At 33.8% G+C, this 22,532-nt stretch overlaps 1 protein-coding gene across 8 annotated transcripts in view; it reads right to left on the bottom strand.

Moving 5' to 3' along the window:
* Positions 1-22,532, bottom strand: part of ERBB4 (erb-b2 receptor tyrosine kinase 4) — a 1,110,465-nt gene that overhangs the window by 364,385 nt on the left and 723,548 nt on the right. For all 8 annotated transcript variants that reach the window (XM_025441721.3, XM_025441718.3, XM_025441722.3 and 5 more), the window contains one exon: positions 8,513-8,647. In XM_025441721.3, coding sequence (XP_025297506.1) covers positions 8,513-8,647 — 135 coding nt within the window. The remainder of the gene's footprint in view (positions 1-8,512; positions 8,648-22,532) is intronic.

Below are 22,532 nucleotides of genomic sequence, written 5' to 3' on the forward strand. Positions count from 1 at the left end.
TAATGAATAAATAAATATAAATCTTATAAAAAAGAAATTCATTTAAAAAATAAAACACTGTGAATGACTTGTTTCTATAATATGCATTTATATAAAAATGGATGTGTGCATATAGAATACACTGAAGCTGTGCTGAAATGCACTGTGGATAATCTTTCTTGCTACTTTGTTTTTCACTCTGTAACTACAAAATGCCAAACTTAGAAGAGTGTGTCTATTTAATGCAAACATTTTTGACACTGAAGGAGTAATAAAAGTTGATAAACTAAGAAAATCAGATTTAATTCTACTCCGAGGTTTAATTATTTTCTAGTTCAAGAAAATTACTTATGTGGTACACAACATGCAATATTAGTTAGGAATGGACAGTTATTAGGATAAGAGCGTCATTAAAAATATATATATATATAAAAAGAAAAACATAATTTTAAGTTTTACTAATGGTTACATGGCAGGTTGAACATCTGGGTTAAACACATGGTTAGTCCTGGAGTTGTTTATGAATATAATGTTTTTATGAATTTGCCAAGTCCCCCACATTTCCACTTCTGTAATTAGGCGGTATAGGCATCCTACACTTGCCAAAAGTTCACAATAGGCCACTTCGCTTTGTGAAAACCTACATTAGTACCTGTTTGTTATCCAAAAGAAATGGAAAAGGACTTTTACTTTCTCACACACACACACACACACACACACACACACACACACATGCTGTTACTGTACTAATGGTCTTTCATAAACGGAAACGCACAGACTACAAACTTTTGAAAAGCTGGGGACACTCTTTGCTTTAGGCCATTTTGCTTTGAAAGATTTCATTAGGAACTTTCTACTTTTTGAATGGTGGGGGAAACCTGTATTTGGTTTTAGAAAGCCACTGAGCGTGAGGGGTGCATCTGGCATAAGCTGAAGAAAGGACCGCAGGATCTGGGGCGTCTGAGGTTTGATCCTGTGATGCCTCAGTGGGCTCAAGCTACAAAGTACTACAAAGTACTATCAAAGTACTATAGGTGAAATGGAAACAAAATAAAGTGTTGACTAATTAATATATAATACACATACCACAAAATTATTTCTGTCCACATATGGTTAATGCATATGGAGAAATAAATCAAAATTAGAAGTCACTTTATTCCTTTACCATAAGAAATCACCCAGATTTTGACACATGTGAACTTATTTATTCCTCATAATAGCTCTATGAAGTTGGTAATATTAGCTCCTGGCCCAAAAATCTATGTGTGATCTTTCAAGCTTGACCACAGGCAACTCAAAAGGCTTTATTTTACCCTGGCAGGTCTCACAACAGAAAGCTTGGTGAGCAGCCAATGCATTGTGGTCACTAAGTCCAGGAAAACTCAGGGCTCTCTAATAAGCCATGGGCTTAGGCATAGCAATTTTCCTAGATCACTTTCCTCTGTCCATCCAATGCCTTTGAGAGAGGCCCTCCTCAGGTGGCTTTGCTGGAAAGCGCAGGGAGGGGAGGGAACACTTCTTTCTCTACTCTGACTCAGTACTCAGAACTCTGGCCCTTCTTTCTCTCCTTTCAACCTGCTCTCTGGCTCCAACAGAGGAGAAAATTTCAGAGGCCTGTATCTGGGGCTCCCTCAGCAGTGAGGCAATTTCCCATGGATGTGCTGATCAATCTGATCCACCTGACCCTCTCCTGGAGCTGCCTTTGGAGAATAAACGGACAGTGGAGCAGTTGGTGCTTTCTCCCGTTTGGCCTCTTGCTTCTACTATCAGGATAGGTGATTGAAAGCTTGACTGGTACCTTCTGATGGGTTCTTTGACTTAAAACCTTGAAACCCAAGAGCTCAGCTCAGCTCTGCTCTAGACTCTCCTTTTTCAGATGCAGAAATGGAGGTGCTGACAGCTTAAGTGACTTGTCCAAGGCCAAATAGCTAATAAGAGGCTTTGCGAGTTTTCAAACTAGCCAGTTTAGTGACATTCTCTTAAATACACAATCTTCTTCTTGGTGAATATTATTGTCTATTATTCTATATTCATGTTCTGGTATATTCCTATTTGCTTAATTTTTCAAAGACAACTAAGTTCCATCGTTTTGACATCCTTGTGGTTGATGGCAGTTATTAGAAGTATTCCAAGTAAGTAAAACATCATTTACTATATGATTTTTTTTACTCTGAATGGTAGTTTATTGAATGAGCACTATTAATAAACCTATCCAAGAATGTTAGGTAAATCTTGCTAGGGATTTGTATGATAAAAAGAACACTCATCTCTCCCTCATCTTGCTAAAGTTCAGATCCAGATAACTCAAGTATTTTGGAAAATACAATTTGATTATAGTTATCCTTAAATCATATATATTTAAAAGAGTGGTATCATTTAAAACTTTCTTTTCTAGACACATCAAGCCTTTTCTTCATTATTCCAATTATAGTCCAAGGTCATATCAATAAAAATCCAGGTTGCTCTTAAAAAGATTTTGCTTTTTTTTGTATTAAGAAGTAGTATTATAAAAAAACAAAGGACTACTTTAAGAAATACTTCGCAAAATATCACTTAAGAATCAAATACTCTAAGATTATTTGTCAAAATTCTATGATTATAGATTTATAAGTACCACACAAATTAGTCTCTTTACACTAAAGGAAAAGCAGACATATATATTTATCTTATAATAAAATATATATGGGAACTTAAATATAACAGAAATAGTATAACTTATATATATAGTTATAAATCAGATTAAGCACACAGATGTAGGTTGTCAGTTTTTACCTGAAAAACCTTAAAATGAATAAGCTACCTGTCTATGGATTATAACTTTTATATATAAATGATGAATAGAAGAAAATATTACTTAGATTCATCTGACTTTCTTATTTGTGAACTGATCTATTTTATCTATTTGTCTATTCAGTATAAAACTTTTATCCATCAATTATGTACTAAAACAGGACAAAATGATGACCTGGGCCTTGTTCTTCAAGGACTTTCATTTTATAGTGAGACAGAATGACAGGTTTCAGCACTAGGCTTCTGGAGTTATGGGGGTGGGGAGAAGTTACCTAATCCAGCCTACGGAAGAGAACACTTCTTAGAAGAGATAACAATTGATGGGTGTCTTAAAGTGTAACAAAATTTAGTCTAACAGAAAAGGAAAGGCAGTACAGACAAATTAATTTTAAGAACTCATTCCAGGGGATCCCTGGGTGGCGCAGCGGTTTGGCGCCTGCCTTTGGCCCAGGGCGCGATCCTGGAGACCCGGGATCGAATCCCACGTCGGGCTCCCGGTGCATGGAGCCTGCTTCTCCCTCTGCCTGTGTCTCTGCCTCTCTTTCTCTCTCTGTGACTATCATAAATAAATAAAACTTAAAAAAAAAAATATTATAAAAAAAAAAAAAAAAGAACTCATTCCATTTAAGGAAAGAAATAAGCAGGAATCTTCTAAGAACTCTAGGACTTTGGTTTTGTTAAGAACTGACCCTACATCAGTCAGGTGTCATGACATGGTTTTTAGACAGGGTCATAGCTGGATATCCATTAAATAGGGCTCTTGGTGGCACTTTGTCAGCTGGATTGGAGGCAAGAAGAGTAGTTAAACAGGGGGCTCTTAACCAGAAGGCCAGGGGCCCCTAAAGGGATTATGGATATAATTCAGGAGGTCCTTGAATGAGGAATTGTTACATTATTATCCACATTAACCTCTTCTTAAATATATGATTTTCAACAATTATGAATAGAAGTGGTACCGGCCACACTGATGAATAGAAACTATAGATGTATTCATACTGCATTCTGGTTTTTACAGATTTCTCTCTTTCTTTCTCTTTCTTTCCTCCCGTCCTGTCTCCTCCCTTCCCCTTCCTCTTTCCCTCTCCCTCTCCTTCCCTTCGTTCCCTCCTTCCTTCCTTTCTTCCTTCCTTTTTGCAGTAAAAATGCACAACATAAAATCTACTGTCATAACCTTTTTTTTAAAGACGCATTTACTTAAAAAAAAAAATAAAGACGCATTTACTTATTTGTTTTAGGGAGAGATAGAGTGTGTGTATGAGTGGGGAGAGGAGCAGAGGGAGAGAATCTTCAAGCAGAGTCCCCACTGAGCAGGGAGCCCCAATCGAGGCTCAATCGCAGGATCCATGAGATCCCGAACTGAGCTGAAAGCAAAAGTTAGATGTTTAACTAACTGAGCCACCCAGGCATCTCCTGTCCTAACCATTTTTAAGTGTATAGCTCAGTAGTGTTAAGTATTTTTACATTGTTATGGAATAGATCTACAAAACTTTTTCATCTTGCAAAACTGAAACTCTATACTCATTAAACAGAAATTCCTCATTTCCCAACACTCCCAGCCCCTGGTAACTACCATTCTTCTTTCAGATTCTATGAATTTGGTCACTCTAGATACCTAAATGCTCTAGATACCTCATATAAGTTAGACATACAGTCTTTTTGTGACTGTATTACTTTGCTTAGTAAAATGTCACCAAAGTTCATCCATGCTGTACATATGTCGTAATTTCCTTCCTTTTTTAAGGCTGAATAACGTATACACACACACACACACACACACACACACACACACACACTACATTTTTGTTCATGCATTCCTTCATCAATGGACATTTGGGATGCTTCCCCTTCTTGGTTATTATAAATAATGCTACTTACTATAAACATAGGTGTGCAAATAATGCTTTGTGATTCTGCTTTCAGTTCTTTTGGATACATGACACGAAGTGGAGTTGTGGATTATATGGTAGTTCTATTATTAACTTTTGAGGAACCACTGTACTATTTTCCATAGCTATTTTACAACTTTAAAATCCCACCAACAGTGCACAGAGGTTTCAAATTCTTCATATCTTCAACAACACTTGTCATTCTCTATTATTTTGATAACAGTCATTCTAATGGTTGTAAGGTGATATCTCATGGCTTGGATTTGGATTTCAAATCAAAGCAATGTTGAGTGTCTTCATATGGTTGTTGGCCATTTGTATATCATCTTTCGAGAAATGCCATTTGAAATCCAACTCCACTTCTGAATCAAGTTTTTTGTTGCTGAGTTGTAAAAATTCTTTATATAGTCTAAATATTAACCCCTTCTGAGATATATGATTTGTAAATTTTTCTCCCATTCTGTAAGTTGCCTTTTCACTTTGCTTGCTGATCATGTCCTTTGATGCACCAAAGTTTTTAAGTTTGAGGTAGCCTTGTTTTTCTATTTTTGCTTTTGTTGTCTTTGCTTTTGGGGGCAGCTCTAAGAATTACTGCCAAATCCAATGTCATGAAGCTTTTCCTCCATGTTTTCTTCTAGGAGTTTTATAGTTTATGGTTTTGTGTTTAGGTCTTTAATCTATTATGAGTTAATTTCTTACATTTAGTGTAAGGTTAAAGCCTAAGTTCAACCTTGTACATGTGAAAATCCAATTTTCCCCATACCATTTATTAAAGTGATTGTCCTTTTTATCTTATTTTATTTTATTTTTTAAATTGTTAAAAAAGATTTTACTTATTTATTCATGAAATAACACACACACAGAGAGGCAGAGACATAGGCAGAGGGAGAAGCATGCTCCATGCAGGGAGCCCAGTGTGGGACTTGATCCTGGGACTCCAGGATCACGGCCTGAGCCAAAGGCAGATGTTCATCCACTGAGCCACCCAGGCACCTCAATGACTGTCCTTTTTAAAATAATATTTAGGGGGCACCTGGGTGGCTCCATTGGCTAACCATCTGCCTTCAGCTTACGTTATGATCCCAGGATCCTGGCATTAAGTCCCACATTGGGCTCCCTGCTCAGTGGAGAGTCTGTTTCTCCCTCTCTACCTCCTCCTATTTCATGCTCTCTCCCTGCTACTCCCGAAAATAAATAAACAAAAAATCTTTTAAAAAAATAATATTTAGGTGTATCACTGCTACAAAACTACATTATCTATTAATCCTATGATTAGATTTTTAAATTTAACACATTAATAAAGAAGCATATGACCATATAGCATAATTATTTTTAAATATACTAATAAGTGTATTTCAGTATAATTTATTTTCCTTGTGATCCTTTACAATTTACTTTATTAATTTATTGATTTTTATACATTTATGATAAAACATTTATTTTTTTCCTTTTATTCATTTAAAAAATATTATAAGAAGGAAGCTCTTGGTTTCACCAGACTGAACAGTGTGGCCTCAAAAATTAAGAATTCAGAGATTGTTTTGAGTAACTCAGACAATGGATGGAGCCTTGAACTAGAGCTATGGCAATAAGAAATATGTAAAATCAAGAAAAAGGCAAATTCAGTATGATTTAATGATTAAATAAATGCCATGAACCAAGGAGAAGGTGAAGTATATGATGACCACCAGATTTTCAATTTGGGTGACTGGTGATATATAGTTCTGGGAGTCTTCAGTGTAGAAGTTGCATTTAAAACCATGAAAGGAGGGATGCCTGGGTGGCTCAGCAGTTAAGTGTCTGCCTTTGGACCAGGGTATGATCCTGGAGACCCAGGATCGAGTCCCACATCGGGCTCCCTGCAAGGAGCCTGCTTCTCCCTCTGCTTGTGTCTCTGCCTCTCTCTCTGTGTCTTTCTTGAATAAGTAAATAAAATCTTAAAAAAAAAAAAAAAACATGAAAGGAGGGGTGTCTGGGTGGCTTAGTTGATTAAGGGTCTAACTCTTGATCTCAGCTCAGGTACTGATCTCAGGGTCATGAGTTCGGGCCCTGTGTCAGGCTTCATGCTAGATATGGAGCCCACTTAAAACCATGAAAACACCTGTCTTCACCCATGGGGAGAAGTTGAAGAAAAAATTCAATCAGGGGGAAACCAATATTCAAAGACCAGCCAATTCATTATTTTTAGCTATAGTGTCATACAGTATATTTAATGTGTCAGGAAAAAGAACTAGTATGTAAAGAATAAAACTTCAATAAGCAATTGGTGGTTAATTTGTAAAGGCATTTGTTATGCCTCTACTCTGCATTTATAATTTGTGCACCTGCAATTATTTGCATGCAAAACAAATGTGGCTACAGTTGCCTAATTATAGGCAAAACCATCCCAAATTGTCCACAAATAGCACAAACAGATGCCATCTGTGAAAGTTCAGTGACCGCCCCCCCAGACTTTTCCTGTTCCACATCCTGTAAGGCTTCCCTTTGGCTTCTGTTTTGGGCTTCATTCTTGCCTGGTCTCATTCATGCATTATAGGCTGGTTGCTCTAATAAGCTAAGTCAGTAGGCCTTTCCTCTTATGCAATCATTATGCTTTGCCTCCCCCCGTCCAAATATAAAATGTACCATAATATGGGCAGACTGAAAATGGGAGCCATTTCTGAAGCACATCATTTGTCTTGTTAGTGTGAACAGATTCGATTTTTTATTAAGATGTAATTTTACAAGGTAGGCAACTTGAACGCTATAAAGACGAAATCTCATACAAATTTCTGCTCAAAGGTGACAAGAAAATTATGTTACTCTACTTTAAAAAAATTTAGCCATTTATTAAAAACACAGCTGTCAGTTTGGATCAAACATATTCATATTTCCCCATTATATTATTAGGACCATCATGAAATTTAGTAATTGTCCCTTGGAGTTTGATTTCTACAAAAGTGTCATAACACAATCAGTACTATTGCAAATAATTATTGAACTGTGTGAAGATAGTTATGATTTCAGGCGGGAAATACATAATAATAGACGAGAAATATAAAACCCAGGTTAATATTTGATAAGGATTCTGTTCTCATACAAATGGCAGTAGTTATAAATGTGAGGACCACATAGCCTGCTTTATGAAAATGAAACAGATTCCAGGCAGAATAATTTCTAAGATTTTAATGATATAGTTCAAATATTACTTGCTTATCATTTAATCATATTAAACACTGAACCTGATAAATCCTCTGTGATCGAAACAATACACTTTAAGAATGGGAAATTGGTAGTTTATTAGGCTAATGACTAGAGCCAGAATGTAACATATCTCTCCTATGAAATCTGTAATTCTCTATGTATAGTGTTTGGAATGGTATAAAGTATTACCATGAAGGCTTCAGGGGCAAATGGAGGCTTAGGAATTTTAAAAGGTTAACCAGTTTGTTTGTTTGTTTTAATTTAAAATATTATAGGGAATAAGATGGTTTATTTTTGTCCTATCACATTTTTCTCAGTGGTACATGGGTCACAGAGAATTGAAGCAGTAGTTAGATACCAGCTTTAAGTTTATGGACAATGGGCACATGTTTAAACATTCAGATATTGTAATGCTTAGACATTAGAAAAATAGTAAAATATTTAATATTTAGCAAAAGAAATCAGTTAAGAAAATGAGAACTTATAAAAGGAAAGCTATCATTTCCAAAAGAGAGTTAATCAGAAGTAAAAGATTATTGTTATATATAACCAAAATATTTCAATGGATGCATCAAAATTCAAAATATTATTAATACAATGATAAACTTAAGCTGTTTGTATTCACAAGAAGTAGAAGAACATTTTGAGACATTAAAAAAGATAATGTTACTCACATCCTGAGCTACCATTTGTTGATACCAGAGTCAAGTTGGAAGGCCATGGATTCCGAACAATATCTTGCCAATGAATTGTGTCTGTGTAACAGAGAAATTTGTTCTGGTCTACATATACTCCACCATTAAGGATTTCTGTATTAAAACAAACAGAGATTTCTTGTCATTTTTTTTGTTGATGAAAAGGTAGTCAGTAAAAATGATTTATTCCTAAACTATTTTCATTGTTACATTGGAGTTACATTGTTAATAGCCACGACATTTTTTAAAATATCAGTTACTGAGTCATATAAATTGATTGCAGAAATTGGAAAAGATTGAAAAATACAAAGGAAAACAACCATTCATAATATAATACATAATATAATACATAATATAAATACTCAGAAAAACACTCTTCACATTTTGGTATAGATGTGTCTATTTAATTGTAATTAATATTATTCTACATTATTTCTAATGAGACTATGCTATGCCAGAGTATAAATTACATGATATTTATTTAACCAATTTCCTTTTATTGGTATATTTAATTTGTTTATCTCTCTTAAGAAAAATTCTTTGTCAACGTAACATTGACTGAAGTCAATAGGAATTAAAACAAAATGAAAGCTAAAATTAATGTTTCAATTACAAAAAAAATGTTCTTTGATCCACTCAAATGGAGTCAATAGAATTGTCAATGATTCTTTAAGAACAACACTAAGCAAGACATAATAAAAACCTTATGGTTCAATGGAACAGTGGCAGGACCATGGGATAAAATGCACCAAAGCCATTTTTTACTTGATTCTTTATTCCACATTGACCTTGATCAGCTAACTTGTTTCCCCTGAACAATGGCTAATCTTACATGTAAATTCTTTCAGATTGCTTTAAATTATCCAGAAAAAAAAAAAAAAAGTAGATATTCCCTCTGAAAATACTGGTTTTGAAAATACTATTCTTTCTACTTGCAGAAATTGGTTAGAAATACACATAGTATCTTCCTGCTTAATAACTACCACATTTTCCCTTCTATCCAATGCAAAAACAAGAGAAATTATATTTCAGTCCATAAAACATTGTTACAAGTAACAAAAAATAGTTAACAATAATTTATATAGATAGGGGATGATTTTTCTCATATAAGAAACCCACAGGAGGTAGTGGTGTCCACAGTACCCACATCTGTTTTGCGTTGATTTTATTCATTTCAGGCACAAGAAAGTTGATATATCTAAAAGCATCTGTCTGAATTCAAGGAAAGATGAAAACAGAAGAGCAAGCAAGAGACATCCTCCTACTGAGACTCTGACTTTCTATTTGGGAAGAGATGTTCTCCCCAAGAATTATTTCTGCATTTTATTGGCCAAAATGATATCCCACGAGCATTCCTACTACAAGAGAAGCTAAGTGGACATACTGCTATTTGGACAAAACCTAAACAAGCAGGATTGTTAGTGAGGAAGAGGAAGAACATGAATAATGGGAAGGCAACTATTCTATTTCCCATGGTGGCCTTGAAAAAAATATCTCTTTCTTGTGTAGTGTCTCAAGCTCAACTTTTAAGAGTCACTTTAAACCAAGGAGGGAGATAAAAGAATGAAAGGGACCATAAGAGGAGTATTCGTGGAAGTGACATAGGTGGGCACATCTCAAATGCCTTATTGCATTGTATGTATAAAATACATCAGATAAATTTTAACATTGCAGAGCACATTTAAAATCACTCCTGTTCTCACCATCAATCCTTTCACAGACTATTGGTTACATTTTCTCAGGGAGAAAAAAAAAAAAAAAAGAAACAAAAAAGAATTAGATCATCTTTCTATTTCTAAAACCTAGTTCATTATTTTTCATGACCTAACCATGCAATCTTCATCAAAGCAGAAGGGAGGTATAAGACGTAAGAAAGATTGTGAAAATGGATTTCTACATTAATGTTTGGCATCAAAGTTTCTATCTATGAAATGTGACGATCTGATACTAATAGCTTTCTCATGAGACATTAGGTGATGCTCTTCTGCTCTAGGAATAATTCTTCATTAGGTGGCAAGAAAGGAGATTTTGACTGCTATCCAGGAAATGAAGGTTATTTTTCAGTCTACATTTGGAAAAGCTCTACTTTAAAAAAAATGTTAAGGGAAAATATAACAGCTCAAATATTGTAGAAAGAGTGTATTTTTCAGGATTCACATAATAATTCAAATAGTTCATGTTGAAAGAACACAGTATCCATCTCCACTTCCTATCTAAAAATATTCAAATGGAATCAGATTATATTATACTGAATAATAATCTCATCAAATCCCTTCAACAAATATTAATCTACTACCAATGTTGACATTTGTTTCTCAGAAATATTCTGTTCAAGAGCTTGGTTTATACTTGGAAAAGGATTTAGAAAAGAGACAGTAATAATTCAAATATAATCTTAAATGTTAAAATTTCAAACTAAGACTACAATCATGATCAGTTTGGATAACACCCTAAATTCAAAACCCAGCATCTGCTAGCAATTCTGGTCAGGAAGATTTATAAACTTAATGATGGATTTATAAAGCACATTTTGTCTATTTATGCATGTGTGCATTTTTCCTGAAAATAGTCTTTTCCCTTATGTTTGGCTTAGGCTGTATTGTGTTGGTGAATGTCAAAACACTACAATCAGAAAATGCATTTTATTGACATTTATAGGAGAGTTTTAATGTATACTTTATCTTAAATTTTCTTTTGATCAGTTTGGTTACTTAAATATAGTTCAGGGAATGTTAATATTGTATTTATTCATTAGTATAGTTCATATTGATTTCATAACTTTATGCAAATTTTTTTTTTTTTGAGAGAGAGTGCACAGCAGGGGGTGGGGGGTGGTTAGGGAGGCAGAGGGAGGCAGAGGGAGAGAGAGAGAAAATTCTAAACAGGCTCCATGCCCAGTGCAGAGCAACGTGGGACTTAATCTCAGGATCCTAAGATCATGATCTAAATAGAAACCAAGAGTTGGATGCCTACCTGAGCCACCCAGATGCCCCTATACAAATAACTAAACATTAATTTAATATGCTTTTGTGTTGAAATATTTAGATTTATTTCTGAACTAAGAAAAGTCTAGGGAAATATACCAACCTGTAAGAAAGTTGTTACAGACACAGATTATTTACTGGACAAAAGGGATCTCTAATGTTTTTGACTATAAAGTAGTAGCTGCATTTTTAGTTTAGAAAGAAGAACAAGAAAAAAATAAATAAAAAAAGAAAGAAGAACAAGGATTAGAAAAAGAGAAATGTTTGGTAAGATATTTATCCAAGAAGATACCAGGAAAATGACTAGTCATACTTTAGATCTATCTTTGTCAACAACCAAGAACAGCAGTGTTGTCACAAATTCTATTAAAGACTTATTGGAGGGTACCATCTGTGTTACACCAACAGAGCTTCCCTTCCATGAGAATGAAATAAAGTGATTAATAATTAAATTTTCAAACCATAACAAAAAATGATTTCTAATTCTAAGTAATATAGAAAATGAACACAAATGTAAATGACATTCGAATAAAGATGCACAAAGCCTGGAAAAGTGAAAAGACTGAAAAGACTTATACAATAAGTAAATGATCTTAGGGTAGTCCCTCCCGTCCATTGTATTTCACTTCCACTGTAGGAAATATATCAGAGAAAATTAAGAGAAACACAAATAGAGTCTTGGTTATTGTAATAATTGGTAGAAAAAAAAAATACTGCTATGGGGAACCCTGGGTGGCTCAGCTGTTTGGTGCCTGCCTTTGGCCCAGAGCTTGGAGTCCTGGGATCGAGTCCCACATTGGGCTCCCTGCCCAGAGCCTGCTACTCCTCTGCCTGTGTCTCTGACTCTCTCTCTCTCTGTGTATGTATCTCATGAATAAATAAATAAAATCTAAAATAAAGAAAAAAATACTATGAATTTTATATTATATAAAAATATTTCCAGTAAGTTCATAAAACAGAACTACATCTTTTTAATAAATGTCACATTTAAATATAGTAAGACATATGAAGTATGATATTCTATGAAAAAAAGTATTTAATTATTTAAAAAGTCTCCAAACACTTAAACAGATTTGTGTATCAAACACTTCCTACTAGACTAATGTATGCAAGTCAAGTAAAAAATTATGAATCTTTTTGTATGTAGAGTAAGTAAATTGTAATCCACACTACTCTCCCATATGTTGAATTTAACATACACAGCACAATTTATAACTGAAATATTAGATTAAACTCTATGAAGGCAAGGAATATTTTTCAGTTCTGTATCTATCAAACTTGAAGCAATCAACAAATATTTGTTAAATCAAACTTAAAACACAAAAGTAACATGGAATTTGCCACGAACATTGATCAATTAACTTCTGTTATAGCTCTTAATTTTAAATTATATTCTGACCAAATCAAAGTAAAAATGAAAGTTATCTTTTTCCTTAAACACTTTATAGGTTATCTGAACTGGCTGTACATTTAACTATGTCAGAGGTCATTTTTGTTTTAGTTAAAACTATATCTCCAGTTATGTAAGGCAGAAGCCAGATACATAATAAATATTTGCACATGAAGTCAAATATAATAGCTTGATTATAGAAAAACATATTTGAGTAGATCAATAAATACATATATCTTGAGTATAGGAAAAAATTTAAAAATTAATTTTGAGGTAGAGTTTTTATAAGCTGAAAGATAAATAGCTTTTATTACATAGAATGCTTATAATTGATAGTGTACAAAATTACTGCAAGCAGTGTGTTGGGTATTTATAAGTCACATTTAGACATTTTCATTGGTATCCCTCAACCTATCTTGTACATCAAATTCAATTATTACATATCAAGTAAATAATGATGATTTTGAGCTATCCTGGACAAACATCAAACTTCCTCATGCAAATTATTTAGCATATGTCACACAAGGTTTAAGAGCATGTTTTTATATTGAATTGTAAATCTACCTCATATTACTCCTTAAATTATTTTCTAGAAAGGTATAAAGTGCCAATATGGCATTTTAAAGAGGACATAAAGTACTTGTGTCTTAGCCTTCCAATCCACAAAAATTGTCCATTTGACCATTTCTTCTCTTGATTTCCCATTTGCATCAGTCTAATGAAGAAGGAAATGTTTGTGTTATTTAAATAAGTTCTTTTGCAGTCTTCATTTCTTTTCAAATGCTAGTTATTATAGTGAATTGGGGGATGAGTGACCATTAAGAGAATCATTGACATTTTGCAAATACATTCTCTCAAAAGAAAATGTGATAAAATACTGAATCATGGCTTACCTGGAATGAAATAGCCTAATTGAGATATAGCATCCCTGCTGAAAATACAGCTTAATATGACCTCCTTACATTGTTTAAGTAAGTTGACAAAATTGCTTTGACCCCATATACAATTTGTAACTATTTCATAAATCAGATTGAATGTCTTTCTTTCCTTTTTTATTTTTTATTTTTTTTACAAAATAAAGATTATAATTTTAAATGCAGTTAGCCATATTCCACTATGGTCTATATAATTGGTATCAAGAGTAAACAAACAGTAAACATCCTACTCACAAAGCTACCAAAGATAATATAAGAAAATAAACAAGAATGAAATATTTAACCTCAATCCCTGCTTAATATATCTAAATGTGTTGTTTTGCATTGGGCACATCTACAGGTCAACCTTAGAGTTAAAATAATAATATAACTCAATAAAGATTAGTTAATCATATAACTAAATAAAGATTACTACAGTCTAACTACTGTAGTAATGTCTGAATAATCCAGATATCAGACTAATATTGCCTATCCAAGCCAAAGGTCACAATCAAGAAGTTAGAATCCAAGGTAGCTAAAGCCCATTTTCAAGATGAAGCTACAGCATGCAGTCACTGGATTTTCCAGACATAAAGCAATACATCTTTCTTACTGTCATCACCTTAAGCCACAGAAGTCTGTTGGCAGATAATGATACAAAAGTAATATAGCTCACATCATCTACCTGTGATACTTAATACATCATTCCTGGAATGGACTTGGTCCAGAGATTCCTATATCTTTCCCAAACCCAGACCTTTCAGCCGGGAGCACAATGAATTGCTGCTACCCCACTGGGTCAGCCCTCAAGGTTCATTATTAATAAGCTGCGACTCTAAAGGCTAATGAGAACCGGGTGCTTGAGGAGACAATGGCTCATTCATCATCAATCAAGCTTTGAAGTTTTTATACAGATGATTTAAGGAGAGTTGAAGTGTGCAAAATTGAAATGTCACATTTGTATTGGGAGTGAGGAGAGGGTGATAATGTAAATGAGTGATGTAACCTTCTGTATTTCAGCTCAATGATTAGAGTCAAAAGCTCATGGATGTAGATACTGAATGAATGCTATGAAGTAACAGTGGGCAGTTTTTTGATCCAAGTAGGCAATTTCAAGAAGAAATGATTAGATTCACTGGCTGGAAATCAGCTTAAAATAGAAAATAGTAGCAAAAATATCTTGATTTCAATTGAATAGAGCTCAGTAATGCATTCCACAATGTTCCAGTGTACAGTTCTTAGCTTTCATTATGTTTCATCTTGAGTCTTAACTCTGAGAAGTCTACTATGACCATCTAGTTTTTAGAGGTTAACTGCCTCTAACTCCCATAAGGGTGATTGTCTGAACTACACACCTGACAGAGCAAATACTACCCTACCTTCTTTATCCTTTTGTGTACTTATCTCCCCTATTATAGGTCTCTAGAAGATAAGAGCCACAACATACATCTTTCTGTGACCCGAGTGTCAAAAAAATGTCAAGTACCTAGTAGAAATTCAAATGTTTTTGATAATTATAATGACAATAACAACATCATGAGTACATGACTGACATCTGTAAGAAAGTTATTAGTTGCTGAACTGATAGGGTATGTAAATCATATTTCCTCCTCAGGTACTAATATTCACATTATAAATCACATAAAATATTGAATAAAATTAGTGCAATCTTGATATATTAATTCTTCCTCTCTATTAGGGAAGTAGTAATCCATTTAAACTCATTGATATTCTCTGGAAGATTTTAAAAATAGATTTTGTCTTGTAACTGTCTTTGAATTATGAATACTGAGTTTTCTTTTCAAATTGTTCTCTATCCTCATTGCAGAATTCTGTATACTTGTCAATATGTTTAATACTTACCCCTATTAATTTCTCCCAAACTTTTACTCCGTGTTTCCTTATTTCAGTTAACAGCAGAATAACATGCTATAAAGTCAAGTAGACTCCAAACTTGAGATTTACTATTAATTCATTCACTTCTATATATAATCAGTCTGATATCCTAAATAAAATTTCTCACCATGTCTCTTAATTTATTCCATTCTTTTTACACCCACTGCTATCCCTTAATTCAGGTTCCGTCATCTCATACCAGATTCAACTTTTAGCTTTTAGCTCACCCTCCCCACAAATTCATCTTGCACACTAAAGTCATAATAAATTCTATACTATAGGAAGATAGATACATATACTATATAAGAAGCTGGTTAAATAAGATAGACATATGTTATAGTAGCATATGGTACTATATGAGTGGGTAGATAGATGATGGATTGATCTACCACTCTTGAGGCTTTGAGTGCAAAGGCAATAGTGCTGAACCTAGGTAACTGGGTAAAACTAAGTTCAAAATCTAGTTTTCTGCTTGTAAGCTGTGTGACCTTGTAGACCTTTATGAAGCTCAGTTTGCTCAACTCTCTAATAGAAATATTGTACTCACAGTATTGGTCACACAGTTGTCGATTATACTACACTTTATACTTAGTAATTACTTAAAGAGTTGTTTACTCATTGGTATAAACAAGATTTATGCTATTTTCTACGTATTCATATATAAACTTTGCATTACTTAGTATTAGATTAGATAATATTCTAAAGAAGATAGAAATTATCAATTAATTAATTAATTAATTAATTAATTAATTAATTATAGAAGTCTGGCTTGGTGATTCAAAGCTATTATGGAAAATCCACAGTCATCAGGGGCCCAGACTTCATTTCATCTTGTTGCTGCACCATCTTTAAAGCAAGAGGAATTTCTACCTGGTAACTTCCGTGCAAATGACGAAGGAAAGTATGTTGTCTCTTAACAAAGGTCCGTGCAAACAGCCAATAAACAAAGACTGATTTGCTACTTTCCTTGTGCCTAGTTGTTGGTATTCATGGGTGGTCACATGATTAGCTCAACTTCATATGCTACTGAAAAGCTAGTCAGTGGTAATGGATATTGGTAGACAACCATACTAATTCAAAAGAAACCTCTTTAATCTTCTGGATACTTACAAAACATAAATCTTGTGACTTCAACAAATACAGTTTTTTTTAGCTTTTTCACTGAAGCATAATATATATATATATATCATATGCAATGCAGTTTTACAAACTGAACACACTTAGGTAGCCAGTACCCAGATCAAGAAATAGAACATCCCGTCATCACAGAAGCTTTACTTAAGCTTTCTTCTTCACATCACTCCCTCAAGGAACCTTTATCCTGAGTTTGAACAAAATCACTTTTAGCTATTTTTGTATTTTAAATAAATGGAATGATATCATACACATTCTTTCTTTTCTGGCTCCCTTTTGCTTGACACTATGTTTATAAAATTCATCCACATTGTTCATCTTCATTGCTGTATGGTATTGAATATTTTATTTGTCCATGCTACACTAATGGGCATTTGAGTACCTTCCACATTCGGGCTATTACAAATAATGCTCATATTAACATCCTAGACTATGACTTTTGGTAAGTATATGTACACATTTATATTGCATACATACCTAGAAATGAAATTGCTGGACCATAGTGATGATTCGTTTTTCAAAGTGCTTTTTACCAATTTATATTCCCATCAGCAGTATGTGAGCAATCTACTTGCTTCTCAGCCTTGTCAACCCTTATTCCTTTTTTTTTTTCTTATTTTATGGCAGATATTCTCATTGGTATGATACTGTATCACTGTAATTTGTACTTCCCCAATGATTAATAATGTTTAGTCTCTTAAATATTATTTTTAAATATGGTTTTCATAGGCAAGAGGCATATTGTTTACTTGAGGAAGGGTCTTCCAATGTGTGAAACACAAAACACTGTGGAAAATTTGATCTCTATTTGAGGTTATTAGTAAACGCCTCAGTAAATTAATGTACCTGATGTTACCCTCCTAACTTTTTTTGTGTGGGGGAATCTGATTCAATGTTTTGAAAATAATACTTTAAAATATATTGGAAAATATATTTAAAATTTATCAACGATTATATAAACAAAGAGCAAAGTATGAGTTCTGAACGATGGATGCAAAATGCACAAATGAATATTTCTCTGATAAAATGAACATGGTTAAAGGCATATAAAGAGAAAGAATGAAAAATTAATAATTTATTATTAAAATAGAACACTCCTTACATAAAGATCAGATATTTTTATTCCTCTACCTACTAGAGAGCCCTCATTACAGACAACAATCCTCTTAAACAACTGCTCTAAGTTTCCAGAAAATGTAATAGCTTCAGTAGAACAAATCAGTAGAGTTCAACATTTTCATTATCAATAAGGGGAAAAGTCATATTAGTACCCAGAAATGATTTGTCTCTTTTATTTATAGGCTTTAATACAATAAGCCTGAGATATACTGCAAGGTCACTTTCAAATATCTCACCTACAATATTAGTTTGTATAGTTTTAATAACTCTTCTCACAATGTGTGATTTCCTCACTACTTCTTTAGAGTATTTCAGAAAAGTATGATTTGTCCTGATGACAGTAATAATAAATAATATTACTATATATGTTTGTTGCTGGCAAGCTAAGGCTTGCAAATAAAAGATAAAGCAAGAGAAAGAAGAATGACTTAATCTTTTAAAATAATTATATTATTTCAAACATCACAATTTTTAAAAGGCTATATAACAATCTTAAAAATAACAAATACATAGTTTTGGGGGTCTGAATGTCCTTGAGAAAATGTCTATTTGTTATAGTGATATTAAAAATAATAAAATAAGAAAGTAAATAAGTTATATAATAAGAATGCACAGAATCTGGTACTATTATACTTTAAAAACCCACAATTAGTTCCAAGTTAAGTCGATTTTTTTAAATAGAGTTTTAATCTGGAGAAAATTAGCAATAAAAGATTGAATAGGAGTATCACTATTTTATAAAGCATTGGCTTTACAATCTGAAGCAATAAATACTATGGCAAAATAGAGAAATAGCTTTGGAGTTACATTAGTTTGAATAAAGTTTTAAGTTAGTGTACATTTCTTTTTTTTTTAAGATTTTATTTATTTACTTATGAGAGGCACAGAGAGAGAAAGAAACAGAGACACAGGCAGAGGGAGAAGCAGGCTCCATGCCGGGAGCCCGACAGGGGACTCAATGCTGGGTCTCCAGGATCACGCCCTGGGCTGAAGGCAGACGCTAACCGCTGAGCCACCCGGGCTGCCCAAGTTAGTTTACATTTCAAAAATAGTATTCATTACTGCATACTACATACATACATACATTTTACATTTATCAAATCTTAAACTGTTTTTTACATATTTATGCTTACAGTGTTTGTGTATCTATATCCATGAAACCACCACTCAGATAAACACACAGAAAATTTATCACTCCAGAAATTTCTCCTTACTCCTTCTCAATCGAGTCCTGAAAAGCCACTATTTTTTTTTTTTTTTTAATTTACGATAGTCACAGAGAGAGAGAGAGAGAGAGGCAGAGACACAGGCAGAGGGAGAAGCAGGCTCCATGCACCGGGAGCCTGACATGGGCCTTGATCCCGGGTCTCCAGGATCGCGCCCTGGGCCAAAGGCAGGTGCTAAACCGCTGCGCCACCCAGGGATCCCTAAAAGCCACTATTCTGACACCTATCACTTTATATTAGTTTTGCCTTTGTATTAAGTGTATACAAGTGGAATCATAAAGTAGGTATTTTTCTTGTATTCTTTTATTCAAAACAATGTTTTGAGATTAATTTATGCTGTTGCCTGCACTAATAATTTGTTTTTATGGTCTACTCTTCCATTATATGGATTTATTTATAATTAGTTAATATTTTAAGGACGACTTTGCTATTTTTACCTGTATTTCAGAGGAAGTAAAGTTTCTTTTCTACTATCTCTAAAATAGGAACAATAATATTAAGTTTGCTGATTTACATTGAGTATTGCAATTATGTATATAAAGCACCTGGTACATACCAGGCACTCAAAAAATGGTAGCTATTTCGAATTGTTATTAATGTAATCCAGGAGCCTCCTTTATCCTAAGCATTTAAAAACATGTGTACATTGGTTGAAGCATGGCTCTTTGGGAGGCAAGAAGACCAAATGAAAACTTATGGGATTCACATGAAATCTTGATAAGGCTGGTACATAGCATACGATTTTATAGGTAGGTATATTGAGCAAAACATATTATTACATGTACTTCCAGATTTGGTTAATACAAAATGGAGATATCTGTATTTCATGAAGCAGAATTGTTCTTGAAAACAAGAGCATAAATGCTGTTAACTACAATTTCTCCCACACAGTAATCCTGGATATCTGAGTTAACCCTTTGAGTCATTTCTTGTCATATCTGTAACTACGTTCTGTGAGAACATTTAGAGCTGTTAGATTTTCCTCTGTTCAGTTCAGGAGGCTGCATAGTTCACAGGTCCCAATGTCCCCACTGGGAATTTCCAGGTGACCTTTCGATCATTTACCATTACCTGCCACTGTGCATCAAAAAAATAAGGGTAAATTCCAAAAGACCGGGACAAGTAGGCTGAGCTCTCCTCTTGCATTTCAAGAGTCTGGCATTTTTACTGCAGCAGGATGAATTAATTAGGAAACAGAGCACTATTAAACACATCTCTGGAGCTCAGAGTTGAGCTGGGAGGTGGGACTGCTCCACACTTTTGTTTAAATTTATTAAGTTTTTAAAATAAAATCAATAAAATGCATAATAAAAATTAGATGTGTAACAAGCATTACTATAATAATACTGCTGGTTAATATAAGAAAAGGAAGGCTATTACTCCTGAATAAAGACAATATGTAATCAAATACTGCATTTGCTCAGAGATTTTAAGAATTAAAGCTATTTAAAATATCTGAAGAAAAAACTTATTAAAATTTCTTCAGAAAGTATTTGCCATTTCTAATGAATCATTATATATTTAAAAATATTTATTTATTTGACAGATAAAAAGAGAGCAAGCACAAGCAGGGGGAGCAGCAGAGGGACAGAGAGAAGCAGGCACCTTGCTGAGCAGGGAGCCCGATGTGGGGCTCCTTTCCAGGAACCTGGGATCATGACCTGGGCCAAAGGAAGACGCTTAACAGACTGAGCCATCCAGGAGCTCTGAATCATTATATTCTATGGCTCCCAGAATTGCCACTTTCATTCTTCCCCATTGTAAAATTTATTTTCATATCATGACATTCTATGTCATAAGAAAACAGGATCTATTATGTCCTGGTACGTTTCTGTAACCTTATTATCATGTCTTCTAAATTAAGATGCACTCTTATTTTAGAATGCCTCCACTTTTCCAGGTCAATAAACATGATTTAAAAATTATTTCAGGTATTTGCCTGCTTTTTGAGGCTGGATGTGAAGAAATGACTCAAGTGCCAATACGTCTAACAACATCAGATGAGTCAGTCAACTCCAGGTGCCAACATTCAAGAAGAGAAGACTAATGGGATATAAATTCTGCACCAGCTATGGAGTGAAATTGGGTAACTGTGACTCCACCACAGATAATCCTTGCAGCTTCAGTCACATCACTTATTCTCCCCAAGCCTCAGTCCTTTATCTATAAAATAGATATTAACAATATGAAAGAGATATTAATCATACCTCTCTCTCAGGGTAACTGTAAGGAGAAAAACAGTTCATAGATGTAAATGCTCACCACAGTATTTGTTATAGAACAAATGTTCAATTGGTATATTATTATTATTATTATTATTATTATTAGGAAAATAAGAAAACTTCTCTGGTAAGCAAACGTTTTCTATCCTGCTTAACAATCTTTTCTGCTCCCTCTTATAAATACACTTCTGAGAGAGCTAAAGCTGGGGAAAGATTATTAGGCAAAATTAGAATACATAGATTTGCATTTGGTTTTTAAAATATTTATTTCATTAAAAAATTATTTTCAACTTACACGAGTTTCAAATGCCCTTTTAATAGTATATTATCCATAAAATTATATAACATCCTTAAATTCAGGGTTTTCTTTTTTCTGGGTGGATTTCCTGCACCCCAGTGGAATGACAAGTAAGACACAGAATGATTAAGCAAGGTGCCAAATGCCTCATACATAGGGGTCAAGCCAGGATTCAAATGCTTGTGTAGCAGGCTCCAGAGCCCATGGTTAACCACCTCACTCCAGTGCCTTTTGGTAAATGCTGCCATTATTTGAACATCTTTAAAATGCAGTATTTCTCTTAATCCTTACAGAAGTCCTATGAGGTAATTATGACTAGTCTTACTCTACAGATGAGAAAACTGAAGTTTAGAGAGGTAAATAACTGGTAAGAGTTCTGGAGAACTATGATTCCAACTCATTAACTGCTGAATTGAGATCCCACTCTTAAACTTTTTATCCTTTTATAATAAAAGGAAAAGTTGAGAAGTTTAAAGGAAAAAAAAAAGTTTAAATAGAGATGAGGTACAACTCTAAATTATATAATCTACTTCTAAGTATAATTAAGAACTCGGAATAATTTCCCTGAAGTCCTTTTTGAAAATATTTTATTGAGTTGAAAGGTAAAATTATGCTTTTAGGGTATCTTTTCTACATGAAAAATTGTGCACTGAAAAAAAAATTCTTGGCTCTGTTAGATGTTTGGATTATATCCCAACCTCATCATAGGAGGTACATTCCTTTTGCCTCTGTCAAAAGTAGACACAGGGGAAAAAGCAGCATAATAAAACTTCATGAATTCAACCTACTTAAGGAAAAGCCCTTCAATTCAGTAAA

Source organism: Canis lupus, chromosome 37 (assembly GCF_003254725.2).
Source record: "Canis lupus dingo isolate Sandy chromosome 37, ASM325472v2, whole genome shotgun sequence".
Lineage (NCBI taxonomy): Eukaryota > Metazoa > Chordata > Mammalia > Carnivora > Canidae > Canis > Canis lupus.